At 43.7% G+C, this 24,024-nt stretch overlaps 1 protein-coding gene across 3 annotated transcripts in view; it reads left to right on the plus strand.

Moving 5' to 3' along the window:
- gramd1bb (GRAM domain containing 1Bb) overlaps positions 1-24,024 on the plus strand; it is a 64,004-nt gene that overhangs the window by 35,927 nt on the left and 4,053 nt on the right. The window contains exons 1-12 of one of the 3 annotated variants that reach the window (XM_076100292.1): positions 7,634-7,762; positions 10,527-10,547; positions 14,219-14,239; positions 20,450-20,534; positions 21,117-21,220; positions 21,485-21,580; positions 21,804-21,884; positions 21,991-22,106; positions 22,908-23,070; positions 23,234-23,426; positions 23,582-23,725; positions 23,844-23,962. In XM_076100292.1, the coding sequence (XP_075956407.1) occupies positions 7,649-7,762; positions 10,527-10,547; positions 14,219-14,239; positions 20,450-20,534; positions 21,117-21,220; positions 21,485-21,580; positions 21,804-21,884; positions 21,991-22,106; positions 22,908-23,070; positions 23,234-23,426; positions 23,582-23,725; positions 23,844-23,962 (1,257 nt within the window). In that variant the 5' untranslated portion in view covers positions 7,634-7,648. Of the gene's footprint in view, positions 1-7,551; positions 7,763-10,526; positions 10,548-14,218; positions 14,240-20,449; positions 20,535-21,116; positions 21,221-21,484; positions 21,581-21,803; positions 21,885-21,990; positions 22,107-22,907; positions 23,071-23,233; positions 23,427-23,581; positions 23,726-23,843; positions 23,963-24,024 lie in introns of those variants that run through there. The other 2 variants (XM_076100290.1, XM_076100291.1) reach the window with 2 other exon arrangements.

Consider the following 24,024-nt stretch of genomic DNA (forward strand, 5'->3'; position numbering starts at 1 on the left):
GGCCTTCGCTTTTACTTTTTCTGATTGTAGACTTCTAATTGATTTTCAAAGCAAAGCAAGTTGAATTATGTGCCGCTGTGCGTCTATGTGAAACCATGATATGTGTTTACCAGAAACCCCGCTCCAGCTTGTTGTGTGATTTAGAGGGAGCTATGGATGTAAAGTGACCCGAATGGCGGTGATGTCAGCCCGTCCATTCATGAAACACATGAATAATTGAGGGAGCAGCAGGCTCAGTGCACCAGCACCAAGTAGAGGTGGAATGCAAAGTGAAAGCCCCCCCCCCCCCCCCCCCCTCTCTCTCTCTATCTATCTCTTTCTATCCGCTTGCACATTCTTCATATCTATTGTCAGTCTGTAGCCGTGAAATTCTGTGAAACAGGGAGCAGAGAGGAGAGCCTTGCTTGGATTCTAGCGGATGCACTAATAGCGCTGATGGTCCAACGGCTGGGAGAGCGGAGGAAGAAAAAGGGGGGAATGGAAAAGTGCAGGCTGCTGGAGAGAGAAGGAGCTTATCGGCCTCAATTAGACAAAGGAGAAGAAGAGTGAACGATAGGAAGAGGAAGAAAAAAGACGGAGCCCGCTCTCCAGAGAGAGAGAAACTGTTCTCACCGTCTGCTGGGGAAATACGTTCTTTTTTTAATCTCCCTCGTCTGCGTCTGCTTCCTCCTCCTTTTTCCTCCCGGCATGCTCCAGAACTCGTTCACCCTCCTTACCTATATCCCTCATCCCTCTCTCTCCCCCCTCCTCCTCCTCCTCCATCTCCTTCCTCCTATGCCTCATCCACGGCTCCCGCTGCGTGAATGACTCCATTTGAAAAGGGCTGATCGCTGCGGAGCAGCTCTCTACATGGCTACGACCAGGTTAGTGCCGGGAACAACAGCCTGCTTACCTGGCTGCATTCATACGGACTTACATGGAGCCTGCATAATGATTAGCGTCCCTGCTTGGCGAGATCAACATGTGCCGTTTAGAAGGAAAGCCCGGACCACCAATGCCTCCGCTTTGGCAGGTGGTGTTAAGGGCGATTGTAAGCTGGTTATTAGGAGATCAGAGCTGGCCGGGGAAGATCAGTGGCCCTAAGCCTGCGAAAGAAAATCTCCCTGCCTGCCTCTTCCATCTCTTCTCTCCCCTTCTGTCTCTCTCCGTTTATCTGTCCCACTACCTTTCATCCACCGAGAGAGAAAGGAAAGTGCAGCGCGCCGTCGTCGGGATGATCCGCTGGATGAACAGCTCATTACTTGGGGCTGCCTACGAGGACATGGTGGTGTTTGAGTGCGTGACAGTGGCCAACGAGGGCTGCCACTGCCTTGAGGGCTGCTACGGCGAAGTGTTGAGGGACTGTGTCTTTCACCAGGGGTATGGCAGGCTCTGTGTGTGTGTGTGTGTGTGTGTGTGTGTGTGTTAGTAACAGAGAGAGGGGATGGGTGGGGTAAGATGAGTTTGGTTATATAACTTTTGTATTTGGTAGATTAGATGTGTGATGTTGCCACATGTATTTTTGCAGCACATGGGCGTACATGCATGCTTCTGTGTGTGCCTTCCCGTGTGTGCATGCGCAGTGGTTGCTGGTGAGCGTGGTGTTCCTCACGGCCTTTTCAAACACAGCGGAGCTGAAGGGCCGCTGCCAGATGGGTATTTTCCAGGGTCAGCAAAACTGTGAAAACAAGCGGGGGCGCTCAGAAAGGCCCGGAACTCTGTTCTATTGTGAAGCTGAACCATCGGACAGCTTGAGCCGGTTGGATTTAGAGCTTTACAGCTTATTTAAAGAAAAGACTGTAGCAAAGTGGTGCAAGCAGCATGCTTGTTTCTCTTTTATTTTTTGTTTCACACTTGACCTAATTTGAGTGACGTGTAGGGGTCTTGTCTGATCAACACCTTGAAGTCTGTCTGTCGGTCTGTCTGTGCAGAGCTCTGAAATGCTGATGATTTCTGTGCTTGAGCATCAGGGATCAATCCCTCTCACACATAATGCAAATGACATACTTTGCTGAGCAACATCTTACATTTTAGTCTTTTAATAATAATCAAGTAGGATGTTAAAATACAAGATGCCGTTAGTTTGGATCAAAATAAGCTTTCATTTATTGTCTCTAACCGCATTGTGGACCATAATTCTTTTAGTTTTACTAAATTACAACACTGGGTGAGAAGAAGTTTCTCCGTTAAATTGTTTTCTAGCAGTTCAATTTATTTGAAGTCTCTGCTATATACCACAAAGCATTATTAGTATTCTTGAATATGCAACATCAAGTTTTCTTTAAGTATTTATTATTATTCATAGAATTTGTTATAACAACTTCAAATCGACGTGGCCTTAATTTAGTTAAGCAAAATATATTGCACGTACAAATTAACAAAATAAATATTGCAGACAGCTGCGGGAAAGGTATTATAAGATACTAATATCCATAAATCAGATTTATGGATCTCACAGTAGAGATAAGTCCAGAAATCAATCATGAAAAGTGCCAAAACGTCCTGATGGGCCGTGATGTCTGTCGCTTTGCCTCCCTCCTCTATTTCCCGCTCAGACAGCATCTCTAACCGGCAGAGCTGGTGAAGTATATTTAGTCGCACACTCTGAATATTTAAACCACTCTCTCTGTTCACTGTTGCTATAGCGATATTCATCCTAAGCTTAGCTTTGTTTGAGCTTTGTAAATGCGCGGGCGGTGCTCGGAGAGAGAGAGAGATATGTCTTTTTAATTGTTAAATTGTTTGTCAGCTCTCTCGCTGCAGTGAGCCATTGAAGGTAAACGTAGACCACGGCGTTCGGATCACTCTATCAATGCAACTACAAAGCTCATGTGAGTGGTGCTGGAAACAGCAGCTTTCGTAAGTGAAGCACTCATGCTTGGTTTCGTCACTTTGATTCCAGTAAGCCTTTTTGAATTGATTAGAGTAGTGTGTTGTTGTTGTTGTTTTTTATCGTTGCACCCCAAGGCAGGCTTTCCTTCATGATAGCAAGTCATATGTTTAGACGTAATAGAGCTGTGAACAGCTGCGTCTATTATTCCACAGCTGAAGAACTCATTGTGCTTTTTCGTGTAATTCTCCGAGCATCCCAGTCCGGAGATAATGCAGCGACAGGTTCTCCTGCTTCATGTCAAACTCTCTGTGTTGTGTTTCACGAAGCAGTTACCAACAAAGCGTCAGTGACGGAGGCTTTTGTCTGCTCCTCTGCAGCCTAGCATCAGCTGCGTGTTCGCTCTATCCACACCACCATTCTGGTTCAAAGAGCAAACTGCTGTGTGAATGACATATATCGGGCGTAGTCATTCATATGCTGATGATGGAGCCGCGTTCCCATTGTTTACTGCTGGGTGTCTGGAAAGGCGAGGTGATCAGTGAATTCCTCATCTCTTCAAAACAACAAGTGGAGGTTCCTGTATCAAAAAAAAAGAAGCTGAGCGGAGGGAAAGTACTGAGTGATGATCCTCTGTGTTTTATTTTGTATCTGGGCTTTGTTACCCAACCACGTTTTTTTAATCTCAGGCAACCTGAGCTTCAGTTACCTCATTATAGCTATTCTTTTTTATGTATCTAATATTTTGTTCAAGCCCTTTTTTCCCGTAGAGGCCAAGCCACTGGTTAAACCTATGTGGACACGTAAGAGTACTTTGAAAGACTTTAGCTCTTTAGTTGTGTAATTAATGACCTAATGGGGCTTGAATTTAACCTCCCACTGAACCTCAACCCCTGCCAGCTCCTCTCCACCCCGACCTACAGTGTGTGAGGGAGTGTGAATGTGTGTGTGCCAACTGAGACAGGATTACCCAAACCTGGATATGGCATGGAAAAGAGCACCACTGGCTCACTATCTGAATATGCCATATCTTTGTCTGAGTAATGTTTGTGTTTGTGTGGTGCTCGTACATTTGTTTGCAGGAGAGCATGCAGTGGTGGTGGCTGCAGTTACGTGACAAATGGGAACACCGCGTGTCCATTATATCTGTTGTCTGCCAAATGTGTATGTCAATGACACCATTAGCGCCGGATCATTGCTGGGCGCTCCGCTCTCGGGACGGATGGGAGGTTGTGGAAGACCTTAACCATTTGCTATTGGATCCAACGAGTACCAATTCAAACGCAGTATTCTCTAAATAGATCCTTTGCTGCTCATTTCTTAAAGCTGTAATCCATAATAGTTTTAGTAATATATTATTGATACTTCCATCTGTTGTATTTGTACTCCTACCTTGATTTGGGACAGTGAGAAACTGTGATCCTCTTGTTAGGCTCTACCTTTCCTGGTGTCAATTGTCAACAACATGCAGACACTTACTGATGATCAGCTTTGAGCCTAATTATCACATCATGTGAAATGAACTCTCAATCAGGCAGCAACAAGTGGAAGCGGCTACTTTTAAATATAGCTTTTTGACCCAACTGGTGCAGGATAGTCCGGTTAGTAGGTGTTGTACCTGGTTTCACTCATAAATACAATGACTACTTTACATTCCTATTCTGATACACTTTCAATGAAAAGGTATGTAGCTGTAAGTAGTATAAGCTTTAGAACAATTTTATTTCTTTTGTTTATTTTGTTATGTTTCCTCGATTGCTAAGTTGTCTCTGCGCTGCAGTCCTTATTGATGCTGACTCCCTCTGTTGTCTATCTGAGAAGAGTGGAGACAGAAGGACACAGTATAGATCAACAGATGAACCCCAGATCTCTGCAATGGTGTGTAATAAAGCTACATATCCTGGGCATTTTAACTGGCATGCTATATTACACTTGTGAAAAAACACACACAAAAGTCGTCGTCGTCCCCCCAGTGTGTACTTTTTAGTACTTCATTCATTTTAGATGGACGAGAACAGGCCAAAAAGCTGCTCCCAAATTATCCTCGGAGGAGATGCACATTTTATTAATGTGTTGCTCTGACTGAGGACAACTGTGGCCAAGTGTAAGAAATGGTTCAGTGATGTTAGACAAACAGAACCGGAGGGCTTCTACCTGCCTGACATGTAGATGTGGCCATGGTTCCCTCTCTGACTTTGTGCTACGTACAGATGACAACCGAAGGGAAGTCATTCACATTATAGCCAAAGACAAAGTGGAGAAATTGTTCTGCTCGATTGTTACTGACAAATTCCCGACAACACCTTTTGTCCCACATCAGTACGGTCAAATTCAAAGTCTCCAAACTACACTCTCACCACAGCCACTCCACTGCCCTGTTCCACTGTGTCAAATCAGCAGTTAAGACCCCGATAACGTGAGTCGCAGTGCAGCCAATATTCTTTGTGGCTTGATGTAGTTTGAGTTGATGTACCTCGCTTTGTGTGCATGTTTCCAAAGATCAGTGAAAAGTGAATTTGCAAACACAGATATCTCTGTTTTCAATTATTTTCCAAATGTATTAATTTTTTTTGCACTCCAGGGAATATCGATCAAACAAGATATCTCAAAGATTGTCACAGATCACGTTTTTTTTATTGTGCACTGAAGGGAATATCAATGAAACTGGTTTATTCATTTAAAAGAACGGCCTTTATATGTTTTTGCAAATTAACTCTTCGCATGTTAAGTGTCTCTTTTTGCCTAATAAACAACCCAAATGACATTGTTTCTTAGATTTTAAAGCTCTCAAACTTGTTTCAGGTCTCTATCATATGTGTTGCTATATGGAAACAGCCATTAGTAGGGTTTCCCAGCAGTGTTTTCTGATTGAGGAAGCCACCACGCCTGAAATAAAGTCCACCTCTGCTTACATCATAAAAAAATAAATAATACACTTGTGACCTTTGAGGAAAAGGCCCAGGTAGTATTTCTCACAACAGAACGCCACATATTTAATGCTTCATGTGGATGTTGTTTCCGACGTCATCTATTAACGATGGATTGATTGATCGTGAGATGCGACAGCATCTGGGTGGCTTACGACCTCTGCTGAACTGTTTGATGGGGAAACCCTGGTTCATTTGTCAAGCACATGAAAGGTGCAGGATATTGGAATTTCTTTACAAACACCATCTCCACCACCTTGCGTGTGCACTTGCTTGTATGTGTGCGTGACCCAGACAGTCTGCTGCCTCAGACAAAGATTATCATGCATTCTGAATATCGATGTACTCTGCTTTCTACCGCCGTGGTGAGCATTTGTACTCAGACGTCATGGATGACATACACCACCTGATAAACCAGAGATTTTTTTTTAGATGAAAACAATGATTAAGAATAAGAACCTTGAGGTTACGACTTTAAACATCCGGCAATCACCTGCCATTCACTGAGCTGTGGCAGCAGTAGATGTCTACTTCAAATAAATAACGTTAAACAAACGTCTTTCAAAGGGAGATTTCCCTGCAAATGTACTCCTAATCAGGTCAGTAGGGACTAATCAGCAGTTAACATGATCATCCACTGAACAGCAGCCATCGGGAATCATATAAATCGATGTCAGAGTTTACCGTAACACACCAGGAGTGCATTATCTATCCTGATGCATTAAACAGCTGTGAAGGCTCTTTGTTGTCCTTGCCTTTTTAAAATCAACCAGTCACTGGTACAGCAGACCCTGACAGTCAGACAGGTGCTGTCAACACTGGCCACTATGATGCAGTGCTCTAAGCTGCACCGCAGTTCCGAATGTAACAGTAGATCAGTAATTCATGGGCACTAACAGCGGCCATTGGCTGCCAGTGACGTAATGGCTTGCATAACGCCATGTCAAGTAACCGTGCCTGGCGGGCGCACTGCCACTCAGATCACTTTCAGGGCCTTTTGTTCGCTGCTGTCATTGTGAGGAGGAGGCTTCTTGCTGAGCCATTGATGTGTGTGTGTGTGTGTGTGTGTGTGTGTGTGTGTGTGTGTGTGTCTGTGTGTAAGAAAAGAGGGTGTCTCGTGCTGGATCACAGAGGTTACCTGATAGCAACGTACGATGGAAGGAAAGGGACTGCCTGTCTCGAGACAACAGTCCTTCCACTCGGCTGGAGAGCTGTTAGTGGATGAATCCCCATGTTAAAGTCAGCATGCAGCTCAGTTTGAGATAATATAATTATGTGTTTCGGGACCAGAATGATTGGCATTGTATCTCTGATCGTTTGATCCTTGTCAAGTCCTCCCAAGGTGCATTTCCGCAGCCATGGAAACAGTTCAGTCTTTTAGTGAAATCATCCTTCATTTGTGTAAAGCCTCATATAAATAAACAGCTGAATAAATGTCGATGTTGAGACTTTTTTCAAGCCTCTTCGTATTTTAATTAAATTGGCGATGGGCTCAACACTTTTGAAGTGTGGCATCAGTGAGAAAATGCTACGGTCATGCGTGATGGTGACGTTTGTTTCCCCTCGCCGCCGCTGCTGCTGTTGATGTTGTCGTTTGTTTCCCGTATAAGCTTAGCTGTCGTTAGCCAGGTTAGCACATGGTGCTTCAAGCCCGTTAAGCCTCAAATGATGTCACCATGAGGAAACGCTGTATGTGCTGTGCTACTGTCCACACTGATCTCTAAACTGACGGCACCACCTGTTTGTGTGATTTCTCTGATGCACTTCGTTGCAGATGTGATTTTCTCATCCCTCTTTCCGTCTCTTCTCTTTTAGCACTGCCAGTAACTCAAACAAGAGCACACCCGCCTGCTCACCAGTCCTGCGTAAACGCTCGCGCTCTCCCACACCACAGAGCCAGGAGGGTGAGAACATGGTGGAGAAGGGTTCAGACCACTCCTCTGACAAATCCCCCTCCACGCCCGAGCAGGTCGTCCAGAGAACATACTCGCTGCAGTCAGCAAGAAGCGGGGGGAAGAACTCAAAGGTGAGCGACCAGGAGATGCTCCTGTTTACCTGGCTTGACACATTTCCTCGGTACCTGTTTCACAAACAGCCTCACAAAGCTGCTCTTAACATTTTCACAGAGTAGCCGTTGTGAACGTCTTCACTGTTGGACACAAGGAGCCAATTTCACACACGTGGATTAAAGTTAAACCGGTCAGGATAAGGGCTTAAATCACTTCTTTGAAACTACGAGTTATCTCTGACCAATAGCATAAACAGCACACATTACGAATCCTTATGCTTGTTAAATGTGATAAATAAGCTGACATATTTGATTGATAAAAACAGCTTTTTACCACTTGCCTTGGCCAGTTGCATAGTACACTTCAACATCATGCAAATGCTAATACTTGACCCTCAAACTCACACCAGTATTTGTTCGTTAAAGAACATGTTACATTCACTTTAATGCAATAGGAAACCATGAATATGAGAGTGCATGTGAAACAGTAACACAACATGTTTACTGTGACATGTCACATCAGATAGACAACAGTGAAATAAGGTTATTAGCTGAGTGATGTGGCAACTCTGGTTGTCACACGTGCATTCATTCATAAACTGTGACGGCGTGAACACGTCAGAGTCGGCCCAGCTTTATTTTACCAGTGTAGTGACGCGCTGTGGGGTCAGATCACTCTCAATATTAATGCATGCACACAGAAGGCTTCACAATTTGTGATTCATGTATACTGTATGTGATTATCTCCACAAAAACGTTTTTCAATGCACGGAAAGAATAGTCGTCATTATATATACATGTAAACAAAATCCACGTATTTTTGTATAAGATTCAGTTTCTAATGCACACACACACACATTCGTTTAACTAAATGTAATAAAAATCTTTTTGTATTTGTTAAAAAAAAGGTTCAACCGTTTGTATATAAATAACAACATCCAAATATGGTTTTGATTTTCAAATCCTACATATATTTGTGGATTTTTAGTACATTTATTTAAAACAATAAATGTTTCTGCATTAGAAACATATTTGTAAATGATATGTGGATTTGTTTACATTTATATATAATGATAACTCTTTTTTTGTGTGCATTGAAACACATATTTGTGCTCAGAGTCATTTATCTATGAATCACAAAATACATCGGTGAATTCCTCTGTGTTTTCATTAATATTGAGACTGATCTGAACGCACCGTCTATGATTGGTAATTGACTTGTACACACTGATATGTAAGTAGTGAGCTCAGGAGAGATTGCACCCTCCACTCCATTCCAGCCTTTCATTTTGACATCCCATATCCCATATATAACCTTTTACTCTCTCCTCTTCTAAAGCTGTGATTTAAAAGAGTTGTTTTTAGTTGAGTTAGTTGATCTTGGCTTATAAAACAACTTGCTGACATGCTAACCAACAACCATGTGCTTCACACCATGTACTTGCTAAACTACTTGTGTATTTGTTGCCTCAGTAGAGCTAGTTTTGTTGTGAACCCTTTTAGGTTGTTTATCCGTTAGATGGATGTGAACAGATTTCCACAACAACACTTGAAGCGTAGACAGCTCATGATAATACAGGTATCATATTTCCAACCCTTCAGCATTTTTCTCCTGACTCTAAGTGTGTTTGGACATTAAATAAATCATTTCTGACAAAAATTCAGTTTGGTGTGTTTGGGTTTAAAGGACAGGTTTGCAATTTGTTCAAGTCTGTCTTAAAACAATAGCCGGTTCCACGTATGAAAAATGAAACAGGTTTTGCTCTGTATCTTTTTTCCTCCGACTAATACTGGCCATAAAGAGATTATTTCTTTATTTGAACCCAATGTAAGTGATGGGGGACTAACTCAACAGTCCATTTAGATCTTTTTTTTCCCCCGTCGCTACATTGAAAGTGCATAATGAAAATATCTCTTGAAGGCCAGAAATGATTACAGCAAACATAAACTCTTCTATTATGCATAATGGGAATGTAAGTATTGTTTTAAGGCAGACTTGCAAAGGGAAATGTGTATGAACCCATCCTTTAACAGCAAGTTGAAGGTTTGCTTTGTTGTAAGGGTTTCCTGGTTACTGAATACAGGTAGCATTGAGTGATGCTTTTCAGACTTAAGACTTAAGTTAAGAACAGGAATAGAGCCCTCGTATCTGCTGACATCCCAAGCTCTTATTGAAACAATAGACGCTGAGGGAAAGAGGTGAAAAACAGAAGAGTGCAGGTGTTTGTATTTGCCGTCCTCCCCCTCATCTGCATCTCCCCCTTCACAACTGAACTCAGTGATGGATTGACTCTTGCAGGTTGTTTCACAGAAGGAGCATGTGGCTCTAATGTTTTGTACGCTCAGCAAAATGTTAGAAGTAAGCCATGTCACTTGCGTCTACATGTACCGTCTCATCGGTCTCTGCTGTTTTCAATCACTTGTTGTTTTTGTCTCTTTCTTTGATCATTTTTTTGTCTCTACAACACAGTGTGCACGCCTTCTCTCTCTCTTTCTCTCTCTCTCTCTCTCTCTCTTTCTCTCTCTCTTTCTCTCTCTCTCTCTCTCTTTCTCTCTCTCTCTCTCTCTCTCTCTCTCTCTTTCTCTCTCCCTCTCTCTCTCTCTCTCTCTCTCTCTCTCTCTGTTGCTACTGCTACATGCCATATGAAAATGTGTGCCATCTGATAATGACTGTTCAGCTCTTCTGTTGGTACTTTCAGCTGTTTTCTTCTTGCGGTTGATTTCTTTTTATTTTCATTCTTCTTTCTGATTTTTCTTTGTTCTTCTCCTGATTGCATGCTAGTCTCACAAGCGACTTTCCAAAGTAAGCATTACTCTTTTTTCTGTTCCTCAAATATCTCTGTGCCCACCCTCCCTCTGCCCCACCTCCTGTCTTGTGAGCTGCTCTGTGGAAATGTCCAAACCCCCGTTTGCAACGCTTCACCCTGAACCCAGCTTGTTCCTGTGCAACCGTTACAAGCCCCATCTGCACCCACAATCATAGCAGATGGACATTTCTGAAAACAGTCAACCCCACACAGCCTCACTCACTCCCTCTCCTCTTTCCTGTCCTTTCTCTTCCTTTCTGGTGATATGCAATGTAGCAAATTCCTAATACCGATTTCAGATGTTTGTGTTAAGCTTAGTCTACTGTATGTGAATATAGTCAGGATCAGGATATGCTCTTAAATAAAAATAAAAGAATAAAAATAAAACGTTTTGATGGAGAAATGGGGCCTTATTGTTGAGATTTCTGGCGCAAATTCCTAATAAACAATACTGCAAATAGTTGTCTAAGTTCCTCTCTCTTTCCCTCTTCCCTTTTCCACTTTGGATTGTGCCCTGTCCCTCTCTTTACAAACTTATCTCGTTGTTAACCTTTTGGTAATGAGCGCTTTACATCCGTCATGCTGTGTAACGGCCAGGCTATCGGAGGGATAAACTCAGCACCCAGCATCCCAGTCCAGAGCTCCAGGACCATTTGAGCCGCCCATAATGAGAGCATCCCTCCTGCTACCAGGCCCCAAAACTCCCCCTCTCCTGCCTGTCCACGGACGCAGGCTGGTGCCACGTTTTCAGTGCATCACCCATGTTGTTGCCTCATCCATTAGATTTGCTACTTGTCAGACCTCATCTCGTTATTTATTTCTTTATTTTTTTGCTACAGAGTATATAGGGATTCAGTATATAGGGTCTCATTTTAACGACACAGGCCGAAATGAGAAACCTGGGGAGACAATAAATGAGAGATTTGCACAATCTAACACACACAAACACACACACGTCCCAATTGATTACATCCCTTTTGATTTCTGTGCCACGGTCCAACCCCCCCACCTCAACTCTTTTGCAACCCCCCCCCCACCCACCTCTACGTTAGCCACTGTGGTCAGCAGCGGTCACATGACCACGGACATGGCGTGAGGTTGTCCAAGCAACGTGAGCTTGATCACCCTCACCCTAATGCAATCCAAATACAAGAGTGCATTCGGCGAAAGGGGTTCCATGTCTCTGTGACGACAATAGTTATGTTGGCTCAGCATATAATCACTCAGGCTTCTCATGGAACATGCAACCTAGGTGGAGAGTCAGGTTCAGGAGCAACGTCAGACCTCTGAAACTATCGCATGGTAATGGCAGTCATGTGCTTCGGAGTTGCTTGTTAGCCACAAACCCATTGGACCTCGGCACCGTCTCTCTCATGTCCTATTCCTTCCTGTGTTCATGTTGCTCACTGCTTTGGTTAACGTTTTGTTTTCTCTTTTAATTTCCTTTCAGTATGACAGACTAAACCTGATTAAAGTAAGCATTTCTTCTTGTTTTCATTTGACCCATTGACAATCCCTGCTGGCCCCCATTAAATCCCCCGGCCCCCCCCCCCCACACATCCTCTGTAGCTGTGCGACTGCAGGATCCCCTTTGATAGTTTCAGTCCCTCGTGTCCTTTCCCATGCTTTCCATCCTCTGAACTCATGTGGAAGGACAGGAGCTGTGTGAAATATAATTTATTCCAAAATGTCTTTATAGTGAAGATTCTGCTTTATTTAAAGCCTGTTGTAATCTGAAACTCGGTCTTATTTCAATATAAAAACTGATGTCACCCTGGTATTTGTTTGCCGGTCGGTGGGGTTTAAAACCATCGCTTTTTTTATAGGGCCTGCTCGCCACCGTGGCTGAGACAATTTAGATGTGACAAATGTCCAAAACAAAGTGGAATCGTTATTCAATTATTTTGAAGCTCTACATCCCATTTTTGTAATCCACAGCCCCATATGTGATGACATTTAAACCAAGTGATATAGTGCAGACAGACCCAAACCACTGTATATCACAGAGGAGTCCCAGGCAAAACTCTATTCAACTGTTGGATAGTCTCTCTCTCTCGCTCTCTCTCTCTCTCTCTCTCTCCACACGGATACAGTCACAATAAATCGTCTTTCTCCATCTAAACAATGCTGTCATAAATCTCACAACCCCACTATCCACTAGCGTCAAAGACAATGGCACACGCACACACACACACACACACAACTTATCCAGACAGTGGTCTCAGAGTAATTCTTCTCTCATGTCTCTGTCACCTTCAAATCAGATTAGCCCACATTAGCCCGGCTATCGTCGCAGCCAGGCCTGCTACTGCAGCTCACTGCCCGCTTACCCCACACACACCAGATAACCACCAGACCCTGTCACACACAGAGAAAACTCAGACGGCCCTCGGCACAAAAGAGGAATTGAATGTCTTCAGGGCTCTTGGAAAAATAAATGTACAATGAACTCTGCTACATGTCGCCAGTGAGGCAAATTAATGTGGCCGTTTTTAAGACTGATTATCCGCCGGGTCAAAATAAGAAAACGCATCCTCACTCAATCTTCAGTTATATTATGATAATCGCTCTAATGAACTTCACAAAATTGCAGTAATGTTTAATAGTGGTCTTGCTAGGAAAGTGGATGACTCCTGAAAAGCTCTCAAAATAGGACAATTAGATTATGTTGCCTGCTCGTTTTTTATTTTTATTTTATTTTAGTTCTTGTACTCCTGGAATCAGACACTGGATATCACTTTTCTACCTTCTATCTTCCCTCTTCTCCCCCTGAATACCCTCTTCCTTCTTTCACCATCTGAATGATCACCTGCATGTTTCCCCCTCTGAGACTTTTGCTCTCAGGCTGTTGGAACGGAAAGAGTGTTTATGTGGGTGGAAAATGTTGTAATGTCATCGTCATGATTAAGATACATCTCTGCTGCCCTCTGCTGTTATGGAACCTGCAACAGAATCAATTGGTTGTTCATGAAGAATTAAATCTGTTGGTTGTAAAATGTTTAACAACATTCAAAACTCAGAATTGTAGAATATTCTTGGGATAATTTCAATCTTTGATGGAACAACTTTCCGATAAATGATAGGTGAGTGACTGATTTATTTAAGACAAAGAGATGGACATATTGTAGCACATGACTGCTAAATAAAATAGATTTTTTTAACAATATATCTAATGTACTAATGCATTATATGACATGTGAAATTACTTTCAGTTCTGCCAAAACAGGAAGCAGCTTTACCTCAGAAATGCTTTTATTTTGAAAGATTCCTGTATTTGATCAGTCAATAAATGTTTAATTCAAAGAATATTCTGTAAATATCAGCTTTATTTGAGTGGCGAGGTGAGCAAACTGAAAGAGAATTTCCCCCTGCATTAACCTCAGCACTTTGAAGTTCAAAAGCAAGCACGGTTAATACGAACAGTCGGTCTATCTTTTTTTTAAATAGTGTTGATAACGTTCTGTAATTCCTGGCAGGAAAGCGTGTGAGGTACAGTTTGAGCTTCACGGCCTGCTGTAACTTGTTACTATCAGGTCGATCATATTTCCCTCTCTGTATGTCTGTATGAGCCCAAAACTCTGCTGCAGCATGTACACGTTTCACACAGTTAAATATACCTATGTCTCTCTTTCTTTCTCTCTCTCTCTCTCTTTCTTTCTCTCCACAGAAGAGCCAAAGCTGGTACAACGTAAGTCAGACCTTGTTTTTATTTACATTATCAACATATGTGAAGTCTTTTATGGGTGTATATGTGTGCTGGTGTGAGTTCACGTCATGCTGATGACTGAGTTTTCAGTGGCAGGTGCTGCTTACGAGATGAAAGTTGTCGTCCTTGACCTTGTTTACTGGAGCACCAGATCATTAGTGTGGGTTGCTGGTCCTCCAGGCGACGATTCATAGCATGGGCTTAAAAGAGCAACAGGTGGCTCTTTCTGATGCAGGGAATCAAGGGAATGTGAAGACTACAGCATAGTTTTACCAAAGTTTCTTTATCGACAACAAAGCCAGGGTGCTGCGGTTTTATTTTGCACCACAAGATGGCGTGCTCACTCTATTTCTGGCTCCATAGTTGTTTTTCCATGTGGTGAGTTGTTGAACAACCCCTTAATGATTATGTTCAACCAACTTTTACATTGAAAAGCTGCCTGTTGTGTTAGTTAAGCCCACAGAGGGAGCAAGAACGAGAGTGTTGGACTTTGACACCACTCAGTGTCAAACCCCACTTTCTCCTGAAGTGTGTTTATTGGACTTTTATCCCATTTTATGTTGTTTTATTTATTTCTTAGCTTTATTTTTTTATTTATTCCCTGTGTGTACACTCTTCCCCTTTCTCCCCAGCATGAAAGACAACACATCTTGAGAGTAAGCATGACTTGTATTCTTGTGCAACCCTCAATAACTTTCTTTCTCTCGCGCTCTGTATCTTGGTTGTCAGACCGCTGGAATGATGACATCCCTCCTGCCTGTCTCTCATTCCATTGACTTCAATCAGTGTTGTTACCACCTAATAGCAAAGCCACACCTCGGAGGAGGTGATTTGACATGTTGAAATAGACGCGTATTAAATAATTGTCCAACTAAAGCACTTCAATTACAGAGTGATTCTTTTCTAGTGGTCTTACTCACTAAATTTGCATTGACAATATGTGTTCTGGATTTGTGTTTCACCAATCCCTTAGATGGTGATCAAAGGCCTGTCACCACTCAAACTTCTAATTCTGGTACGCAACAGGTGGTAACAAGCCCACTGAGTTTCTCACTGTACTAAACGAATCAACAAACCGTCACAAGGGCCTCTGGACGAGCTTTGAATGCCTTTGAGCAACAGGGGAATGGAGCATGGTGCTATAAGTCGTGGCATGTTTCCCTCCTGCCCGACTCCTGTTTCTGTGTCCATGTCCTAAAACAAAATAACCGTGGACACCAGGGGACATTTAGGCTCGGGTTTGACAATCAACAGAAGATGCAGGAACCTTCCTGCAGATAAGGAAAATGGAGAACTGCTGTTGAGCTGAAAAGAGTCCAGACACTTTAAGAACTTCTCTGATGCACCCAGCTAATTTGAGCCACTCACATTTCCCCTACTGACCCGCTACCTAGAAAGGAGCATCACAAGTAACAAGCTAGAGTTGACGTTGCTCTGACTAACAGATGCAAATATTTGCTGTCAGCTGGCAATCGGCACAGTATACACCAAGTGTACAAGGTACCAGGACCACCTGCTCTTGTCATCAAAATACACTGCTAGACTGCAAATCCCCTTTTTGTATACCCCCAACTGACATCGCCTACCATTAAATCGCAAAATATTTTGTTTGTTCAATAAGTCCCATGAAAAGACCAAAACCAGAAATGAGTTTATCATGCTAACAAGTATTGTGTGTGTAGTAAAACACCTGAAATACTTTATTCCTCCATGACATAGATCTCTGATGGTGTCCAAAAAACTAGTGAGCCATACTGTTGCCCCGTGTGACATTACCCTCATTACCATGAGCATGGGCACAGCGGTTTATCTTGACTCAATCCCACATACCCCACCCTGCTCCCGGAAATGCTCAGGAGTGCAGCCTGTGTATTAATCCGCAGCTGAAAATAGTCCCCAACAAATACACTGTTTGCATCTTTTAGAGTAATATTTGCTCGGAACTACAGTGCCCAGCTGTTTTAGAAAAATACTTAGCCTTTATAAAAGTGAATGTGTGGCCTACTAAAAATGAATGTCTTCAGTTGGAGCCAGTGGGCTTATGGCTGGGTTCCATTAATAGAGTGTGATGAAAGATTAAGAGACGGACCGAGGCATCATTGGTTTTGGTCTTTCAATGGGAGTTCTTGACAGTAAGAAAAAATGACCACCAGTCTTAACCTTTAAAACAAGTGAAAAAATACCAACTAGCATGTCCGCTTTAGAGTACTTCACTCTAAAAGCTGAACATAAGACTTATGTCTTGTACAGACGGATGTGATTATTTTTGCTGTGTGAAGTTTGCAGCGTGAATTTACCATCACAATGTATTCACGGTGGTGAATCTCAGTAGCTGCGTTCCTGAGATCTCGTACACGCATCCTTACTCGCACAATAAATACTGAAGCTCAATCAATAGTGTCCTATCGGTACCTTTTAAATCAGTTGGCTGTGACTATGTGTGGGTGTTGTACCCATCATGCACCTGCATGTAGGACGGCGTGTGCATGTGTGTATGTGTGCACCTCTACATGGCAATGATGACCTCCCATGGCACTGAAACCACAGTGATTACAAAAACCCATCCGTCCTGATGTGAGATCTGAGCCTGTTAGAGATACGCACAGTGGCCATCTTTCTCCCACAGCCCTCTGATAGCACCTGTTCATTCGCTTTGCATCTACGCGAGTTTGTCGCAATGCTTGCTGTGGCAACCGTACCCACAGGAAGTTAGCAATAAGAGGGAAAACACTTGACAAACAGTGGCACTGCGAGATTAGAGCTTTAGACAGTGAGTGAATTGAATTTGTACGTCAGGCCTTTCACATTGCTTCACTCAGATCGATACACGCCCACGTACCTTGCCTTTCAAATGAAAAACCACCGCATTAATAAGATGGGAGTGTTATTAACAGGATAGACTCACACACCTCGAGCCCACATCCCCCTCACAGCACTAAAACCCCACCCTGCTGTACAGTGCCAGTCTCTTCCATCTCCTAATGTTTGTACACTGTTAATAGTTAACCAAATCCATAAACACTGCGTATCTGCAGTCCCACCTCATCCCAAGCCTCACGCCGTCACCTAAACACTGACGGCTGCATCGGTCACAATGGCCTCTTTCTTTGCTTGATTTATTGGAGAAAATGAACGGAGTGAGCAGGAAATAGAGGACTTCTATCAGCACGGACGGCACAAGTAATGCACCCTTATTTTGCTGAAATGTCATCCACATGATGTAAAGGCATTCTCAACCGGGGGAAGGCGGTTTCTTTCTGTTTTTTTAAAGAGCTGCGCGTGAATGACCAGCACTGTTTTCCAAGAGGCCCACTGCTGAAGATTATTTTTCCTGCATCTCCTCAGTGACCGGTTAAAGTGAGGCCTGGGAAATAAACTGCAGAAGAAAGGGGGAAGTCGTGGCTGAATTCCAGCGGCTCATATGTGGGCTACACATTGACTTCATCCAGCAGAAGTCAATGAAATAAAAGCTGGAGTAACATCTATTTTTTTTATTTATTGCTGCTGGGACCTCTATCACAATTCCCACCTTCTTGACCCTTGAAATATGTTTAGTTAAGAATAGTGGGAGGACATGCACACCAATTGTTTTTTAAGAGCTGCTAAAATAAGAACTGCAAGCTCTGCATCTTTCGTGCCTGCTAAGAGTAACAGAGGGTGATCAAGTATCAGAAGCACATGAATGACCCCAATACCAAGGCGGGGAGAAAGGAGGGGGACGCCTCATACCATCAAAACAGCACCGAGCTGTTCTTTTTATACCCTTTTAGTTTGGTTTCCAGCAGCTATTCTATCATGAAATAACCCTAACCCTAACATGAAACGGATAAACAAAGAAATATTTACAAGTACGTCGGTCGGGCCACTTCACCCTGCGATGTGAGCTCTGGACTGCAAACCAGTGCAGACCCTGTCAAGATTGATGGTGTTATTTTGCAGACGGAGGTAACTGGAGGTTATGCTCACATCTGTTCTCTGTAACTTAATCACTTGGACGGACAGCAAGACGGACCCAACGCATACTTCAGCAACTGGAAGCGTTCATTTCTCTCTTTTATTCAGTCCTGTTTTCTTTCCTTTTAGCGTCTTTCTTCCCAGCTACATCTTTGCTTTGGTGGAGAGGAGGGCTAATACAAACAAAGTCGCTTCATTCTTTTCTGGTCGTAAAACTGTGTAATTACAAGGTACTCAGACCTGGAAAGCATCCCGCACACACACACTCTGCTCACACACTTACCAGGAGGAGTAAGCTGGAAAAAAGGAAAAAGCTACTGGCATGATAATAAAAGACTTGTTGGCCGGGGTTACTAGAGGGCAACGGCCGTAACTCCTCTCCCTGTGTGTGAAAGGAAGAGAGAGAGAGAGAGAGCCAGAGAACGACAGAGAGAGACAAGGATCATGTGGCTGGAGTGTGCTGTGTCCACCGCTCAACACTGAAAGGGAGCAGCACCCAAAACAGGGGGCGGATACTGCAGCTTGCTAACTAACGCCTGGAATCTCGAGCTCTGTCTGCTCTTATTTTCCAAGCCCACTGCAAGTGACAAGTCCTCCGACGTCAGAAGAGCCCACTGGGGCCCCCGTTTTGGAAAATACGCTGCCATCCAGGCGCCAAACCGGATCTGGGGCGGTGAATATGGAATTGGATGAGGATTATACGATGTCAGACTGGGAGGCCGTGCTGGAGCTGGATGAGGCGTTGCCAGGGTGGCTCCTGCAGGGTCCAGCAAGAGGGGAGTGGGGTTGGGAGTGGGGCTGGGCTGCCTCTGACCTCCAGGACCCTGAGTGGGACACTGAGGAGATCCCTGCTGTAAGTTGACCTCCGCCCGAAGTGGAAAAACCACAAGGAGATGAGTGAAGAAAATGATGTGGAAAGGTTTTCAAAAAATGTTGGCATTTGACCGACAGACTTATTGAGCTCTTTCTGGGCAACGTAAAGTCACAAGTGAGGGGCCAGTTATAAGGCTTTGTAGCACTTTTTATTGTATGCTACTGAAAGCATTATGTGGTATATCCTTACTACTAAAGACAACAACTGGTTTGATTATGACTCATAGCTATTTGAATTCTCCCAGAGCTCATAGAGGCCTGTTGTTTGCAGTGTTCATCAAGGTTACTGCGTGTGTGACCTGATGTGTGAACAGCGTAGGTGTGGTTTGGCTGTTTTTGGTCACGGATGGCGGTTTTATAAAACATCAACATGATGTTGTTTACGTTTAGACAGTTAAGTTACATTCCAATCAACTATTAAGTGTTTTTCAGAGAAGTCCCTCACACGTTTACAGAGTGTTTCTCATCACCACACTTTTCTCAAAGGCGAATTGAAGTAGAAACCGATGCTCACAAACAGTGTTTCAGTATTTCAAATGCTTTGGTTTGCAAGAAAGGCACATGTCTGGATTTTTAATGTGAACAAGATGTTGTTTTTCAAAGAGAGAGAGGAGAGTTTATCTTTTGTCTCGGCATTGTTACCGTATTGGCAGCTATTGTTTCCTGCTTTCCTGTTGAAGGAAAGCATCTGGCACAGACACAGACAGAGAGCCCTCAGTTTGGCACACATTTGGAGATTTTATTCATCACAGGCTCTCTCTGAAAACAATCAAGTCGGCCGAAGCCAAGCTAAGAAAAGTGTGATCATGTTGAATAGGAGGTTTTTTTCCCAGTGCTGACCAGGTTATTCAAACCACTGTGCACAGTTTAGTTTGAGGTTTCATCACTTGTCCCCTTGTCATTAGACAAAAGCCTCATTGTCGGACACAATAATGCAATTCTGAGAATGTGACTCATATTGCAAACGCTCATAGTCGTGGCAGCATGTGTATTGAATGATCTGCAGCGGGCTGATGTTTTGGAATTGCGCTTTGTTATTGAGTATCGGCAAGATGCCCGTTCAGGCCACATACCTGTGCTTGCCATTCACTACACATCCATTTCCAGAGCCTATCAAAGCCACCCACAGAGTGAAATCCATGGTGTGAAGAGAGTAAACCAGACATCCCGATCAAACCTGTGGGTGGTTTTACGAGGCCATCTCACATGCTCACGGAAACGATTAACTTTGGGGGGGGCTGCGTCTGTGCGACGAAGACTACTCTTGTGAGTGAGCGAGAGTCGGAGAGCATGAAGAGTGTTTGAGTTTTAGAAGCATACGTGCTTGTATGGTGGTTGTTTTTCTGACTCCGCCTGTCACTGCAGGTGCTGAGCCCGACATACAAGCAGCGCAATGAGGACTTTAGGAAACTCTTCAAGCAGCTCCCTGACACAGAGAGACTCATTGTGGGTAAGTTGACGCTTGTCTTAGGGTGCATCTAAGTTATTAGTCATCAGAAAATGATGGAGGGGGAGACACAAACAACAACTTGGCCATTCCAAATGTTGAACACATCCTCTACTTATTTTAGAGGAACTTCTAATCTGGTAATGAACTTTTCCAGCGGTCGAAGCTGCTCTGCCATCAACAATAATAATATCACAAGTGTTGTTGATGAGCTCTTGCATGATTTTCCCAACTCTCTAATGAATACAGTGATTGTCTGAAATTCCTTGAATAATACAACTCTAGGGTAAAAGTGAGCTCATGGTTTATGAGTTGAGCTTCATGAGTTGGTCGTGATGATTTCACAGCTAATAAACAAGATATACACACGAGGGGAATGCTGAAATGCTCTGCAATGAGGTTTCCTTGTGACTGTGATCTAATTAATCTGATTGGACATCAGCATATTCTAATATCTGATCTATTATTGAGCAATTTTCTACCTTAGTGGCGTAGTTTCTCTGATGTCATTTTGCATCAAACGTAAGAGTGTGGTGGTATCTTTTATTTCTTTTTTTCTGATTGTGTGGCGTCTTTGTGCTCCAGACTACTCCTGTGCTCTTCAACGGGACATCCTCCTGCAGGGACGACTCTACCTCTCCGAGAACTGGATCTGTTTCTACAGCAACATTTTCCGCTGGGAAACGCTGGTATGCCGGTTAACGCTCAGGACCTCTGCGCATTCCCATGCTTCTTATACTGGCAGTATTGAGTCACACCTGGAACTATAATGTGTCTGTGTAAATGTCTAATTGTGTGCATTTTTCTGTGTGTGAGTGTGTGTGTGTGTGTGTGTGTGTGTGTGTGTGTGTGTGTGTGTGTGTGTGTGTGTGTGTGTGTGTGTGTGTGTGTGTGTGTGTGTGTGTGTGTGTGTGTGTGTGTGTGTGTGTGTGTGTGTGTGTGTGTGTGTGTAGCTGACAGTGCGGCTAAAGGACATCTGCTCAATGACAAAAGAGAAGACTGCCCGCCTCATTCCCAATGCCATCCAGGTCTGCACGGACACCGAGAAGGTAAACAATACAGAACGACGATGTTTTAAGTGTAATCATCTAAAGAGACAGTCGGGAAGCCTTGAGGTACAAAGTTTGGCTGTTAACAGCGGATACTGGAGAACAGATGGCACGATATTAATGCACAACACCGTTGCCACGAATTAAAGTAATCTGGAATAGACGGGTTATTCCATTCACCTGCTCACCAGACTCGTACATAATTACAATATATGTTCCACAGCACTTTTTCAGCTCCTTTGGAGCCAGGGACAGGACCTACATGATGATGTTCAGACTGTGGCAGAATGCGCTGCTGGACAAGGTGAACAAAAATCTGATCTGTTAGTTTGTGATTCTGTTCACATTAGAGAGAGTCAATGTTCATAACTTTTCTTCTTCTCACTGATATATGTTGTTGCCTCTTGCAGCCCCTGTGCCCCAAAGAACTGTGGCACTTTGTTCATCAGTGCTATGGCAACGAGCTGGGCCTAACGAGCGACGATGAGGACTATGTTCCCCCTGATGATGACTTCAACACCATGGGGTGAGTCTATTGATGCTGCATCATCAGTTACCGTGGTTACTACATTACAAACACCTTCCAGTCGAGTACCTAATTGCCCCAAATTACAAATGAGTTAAGAGAGCCCAATACGAGCTGTAAGAAGCAACAGTTGCGTACAAGCATGCACACTCTCTCTCAACTGAGAAACGCATTTAACATCCTTCTCAGCTTCTCTGCTAATTTACAGCATTTGCTTTTAACATTAAAGCTGCACATCAAACACTGCATTCTTCTGAAGGCTTTAAAGATCCTTCCCTGCTCCGTCTCTTGCGTCATTTCAGTTTTCCCTTCATGTCTAAAGTGAGTTCACGAGGTGAAATAAACAGAGAGCCGTGGTTTGACTCTATTTGGTATACACAGTGCACTCACAGTGTCTGAAGTTTTACCGTCAACTCGCCTTTGAGGAAACGTGGGCTCTGTATGTGAGCTGAGCGATTGGACAGAACCCGGGTGAACTCAGTGTGAGAGGAAAGATTTACTTCAAAGGCTGAATGAGGTCAAACGAGATGGCCCTGAAGGGATTGTGACTTTGTTAACGAGAGAGAAAAGTCGACATAGCTATTAGTAAAGGGAAGTGTAGATCATTTGTACTTGTTCTTCACACGTATAGACTAGTTAAAAAAGTGTGTCCAAACATCCTAATATCAACTGTGTTTTTACCACAAGTTAGCCAAACCCTGCTTAACACAGGTTTTACAAGAACTTCATTCACAGTGTGAGATGAGATGAGTATAACTGAGCAAAGTTCCCGCCTTTTCGCTGGTCTCTGGTCACCTTCAGGTTCAGTGAAGAGATTCCCAACGAAGAGAATGAGATCAACAATGACAACTTGTCTAAGAGCAGCGCTGACGCCAAGCCTGAGGGGAGCCCTCCTCTGCTGCATAAGAAGATGGTTCCAAACAGCACCATGCCCAGCCCAGGCAACCATGACACACCCATCACTGTAAGTTACACACACACACACACACACACACACACACACATATATCCATTAATACATGTTGAATGGACTGCAACACCTATATGGGTCAGAAGAACTGCAGGACATTTCCTTTACAGGGAAACATTATTGATGTGATTGATGCTCACGTTCTTCTTTCCTCCAGTTTGACCTCCCAGCAGAAGAGTATACAGACTGCCTACCGGTCAGCGAGCTGCTTGCGCTGCCCCTTTTGGTGGAAGAGAGGAACATTGATACCAGCGGGCCTGGTGGTCCTGTCCCCTCACTGTCTCTGGACTTCAACGACAACGAAGACATCCCGACTGAGCTCAGTGACTCCTCGGAAACACACGACGAGGGTAACTGCACAGAACAGACATGACTGCATAATCTAGTGGAAACTCTTTACTGATTTCCCCTCTCATAACAGTATGATGACGCTAGTAACACGATTTGAAAACAGACTTGTGAAGACACCTCTGAATTGATTTGCCATCTCATCTTGGACACACAGGTGAAGTGCAGGCCTTTCATGAGGATCTGAATGGCAGGCAGCACATCAATGAGATCTACAAGTTGAGTGTGGACAAGCTGTACGGGATCCTCTTCACAGAGTCGGAGTTCATGAGTGACTTCATGGAACAGAGGCGATTCTCAGGTGAGTGTTTCCGATGCTTCTACGCCCGACCCCTGATCTCTCTGGAGTAAAGGCAGACCCAAAAAAGGTGGTCGCTGCAGGCATCGCTAATTAACCCTCTCATCGCGTTGCTGTTTAGATGTGGTGTACCACCCGTGGAAGAAAGAGGAGGCTGGGAACCAGACGAGAGAGATCATGTACACCATCTCGCTGTCCAACCCGCTGGCCCCCAAAACGGCCACAGTCACAGAGACACAGGTACGGTCAACCCTTGCATCGCAGAAACGTTGCTTAGTTTTCATACATGAGTTTGAGACGGC

The sequence above is a fragment of the Anarhichas minor genome, unplaced genomic scaffold (assembly GCF_050575085.1).
Source record: "Anarhichas minor isolate MPS153535 unplaced genomic scaffold, ASM5057508v1 ptg000026l, whole genome shotgun sequence".
In the NCBI taxonomy this organism is placed as follows: domain Eukaryota; kingdom Metazoa; phylum Chordata; class Actinopteri; order Perciformes; family Anarhichadidae; genus Anarhichas; species Anarhichas minor.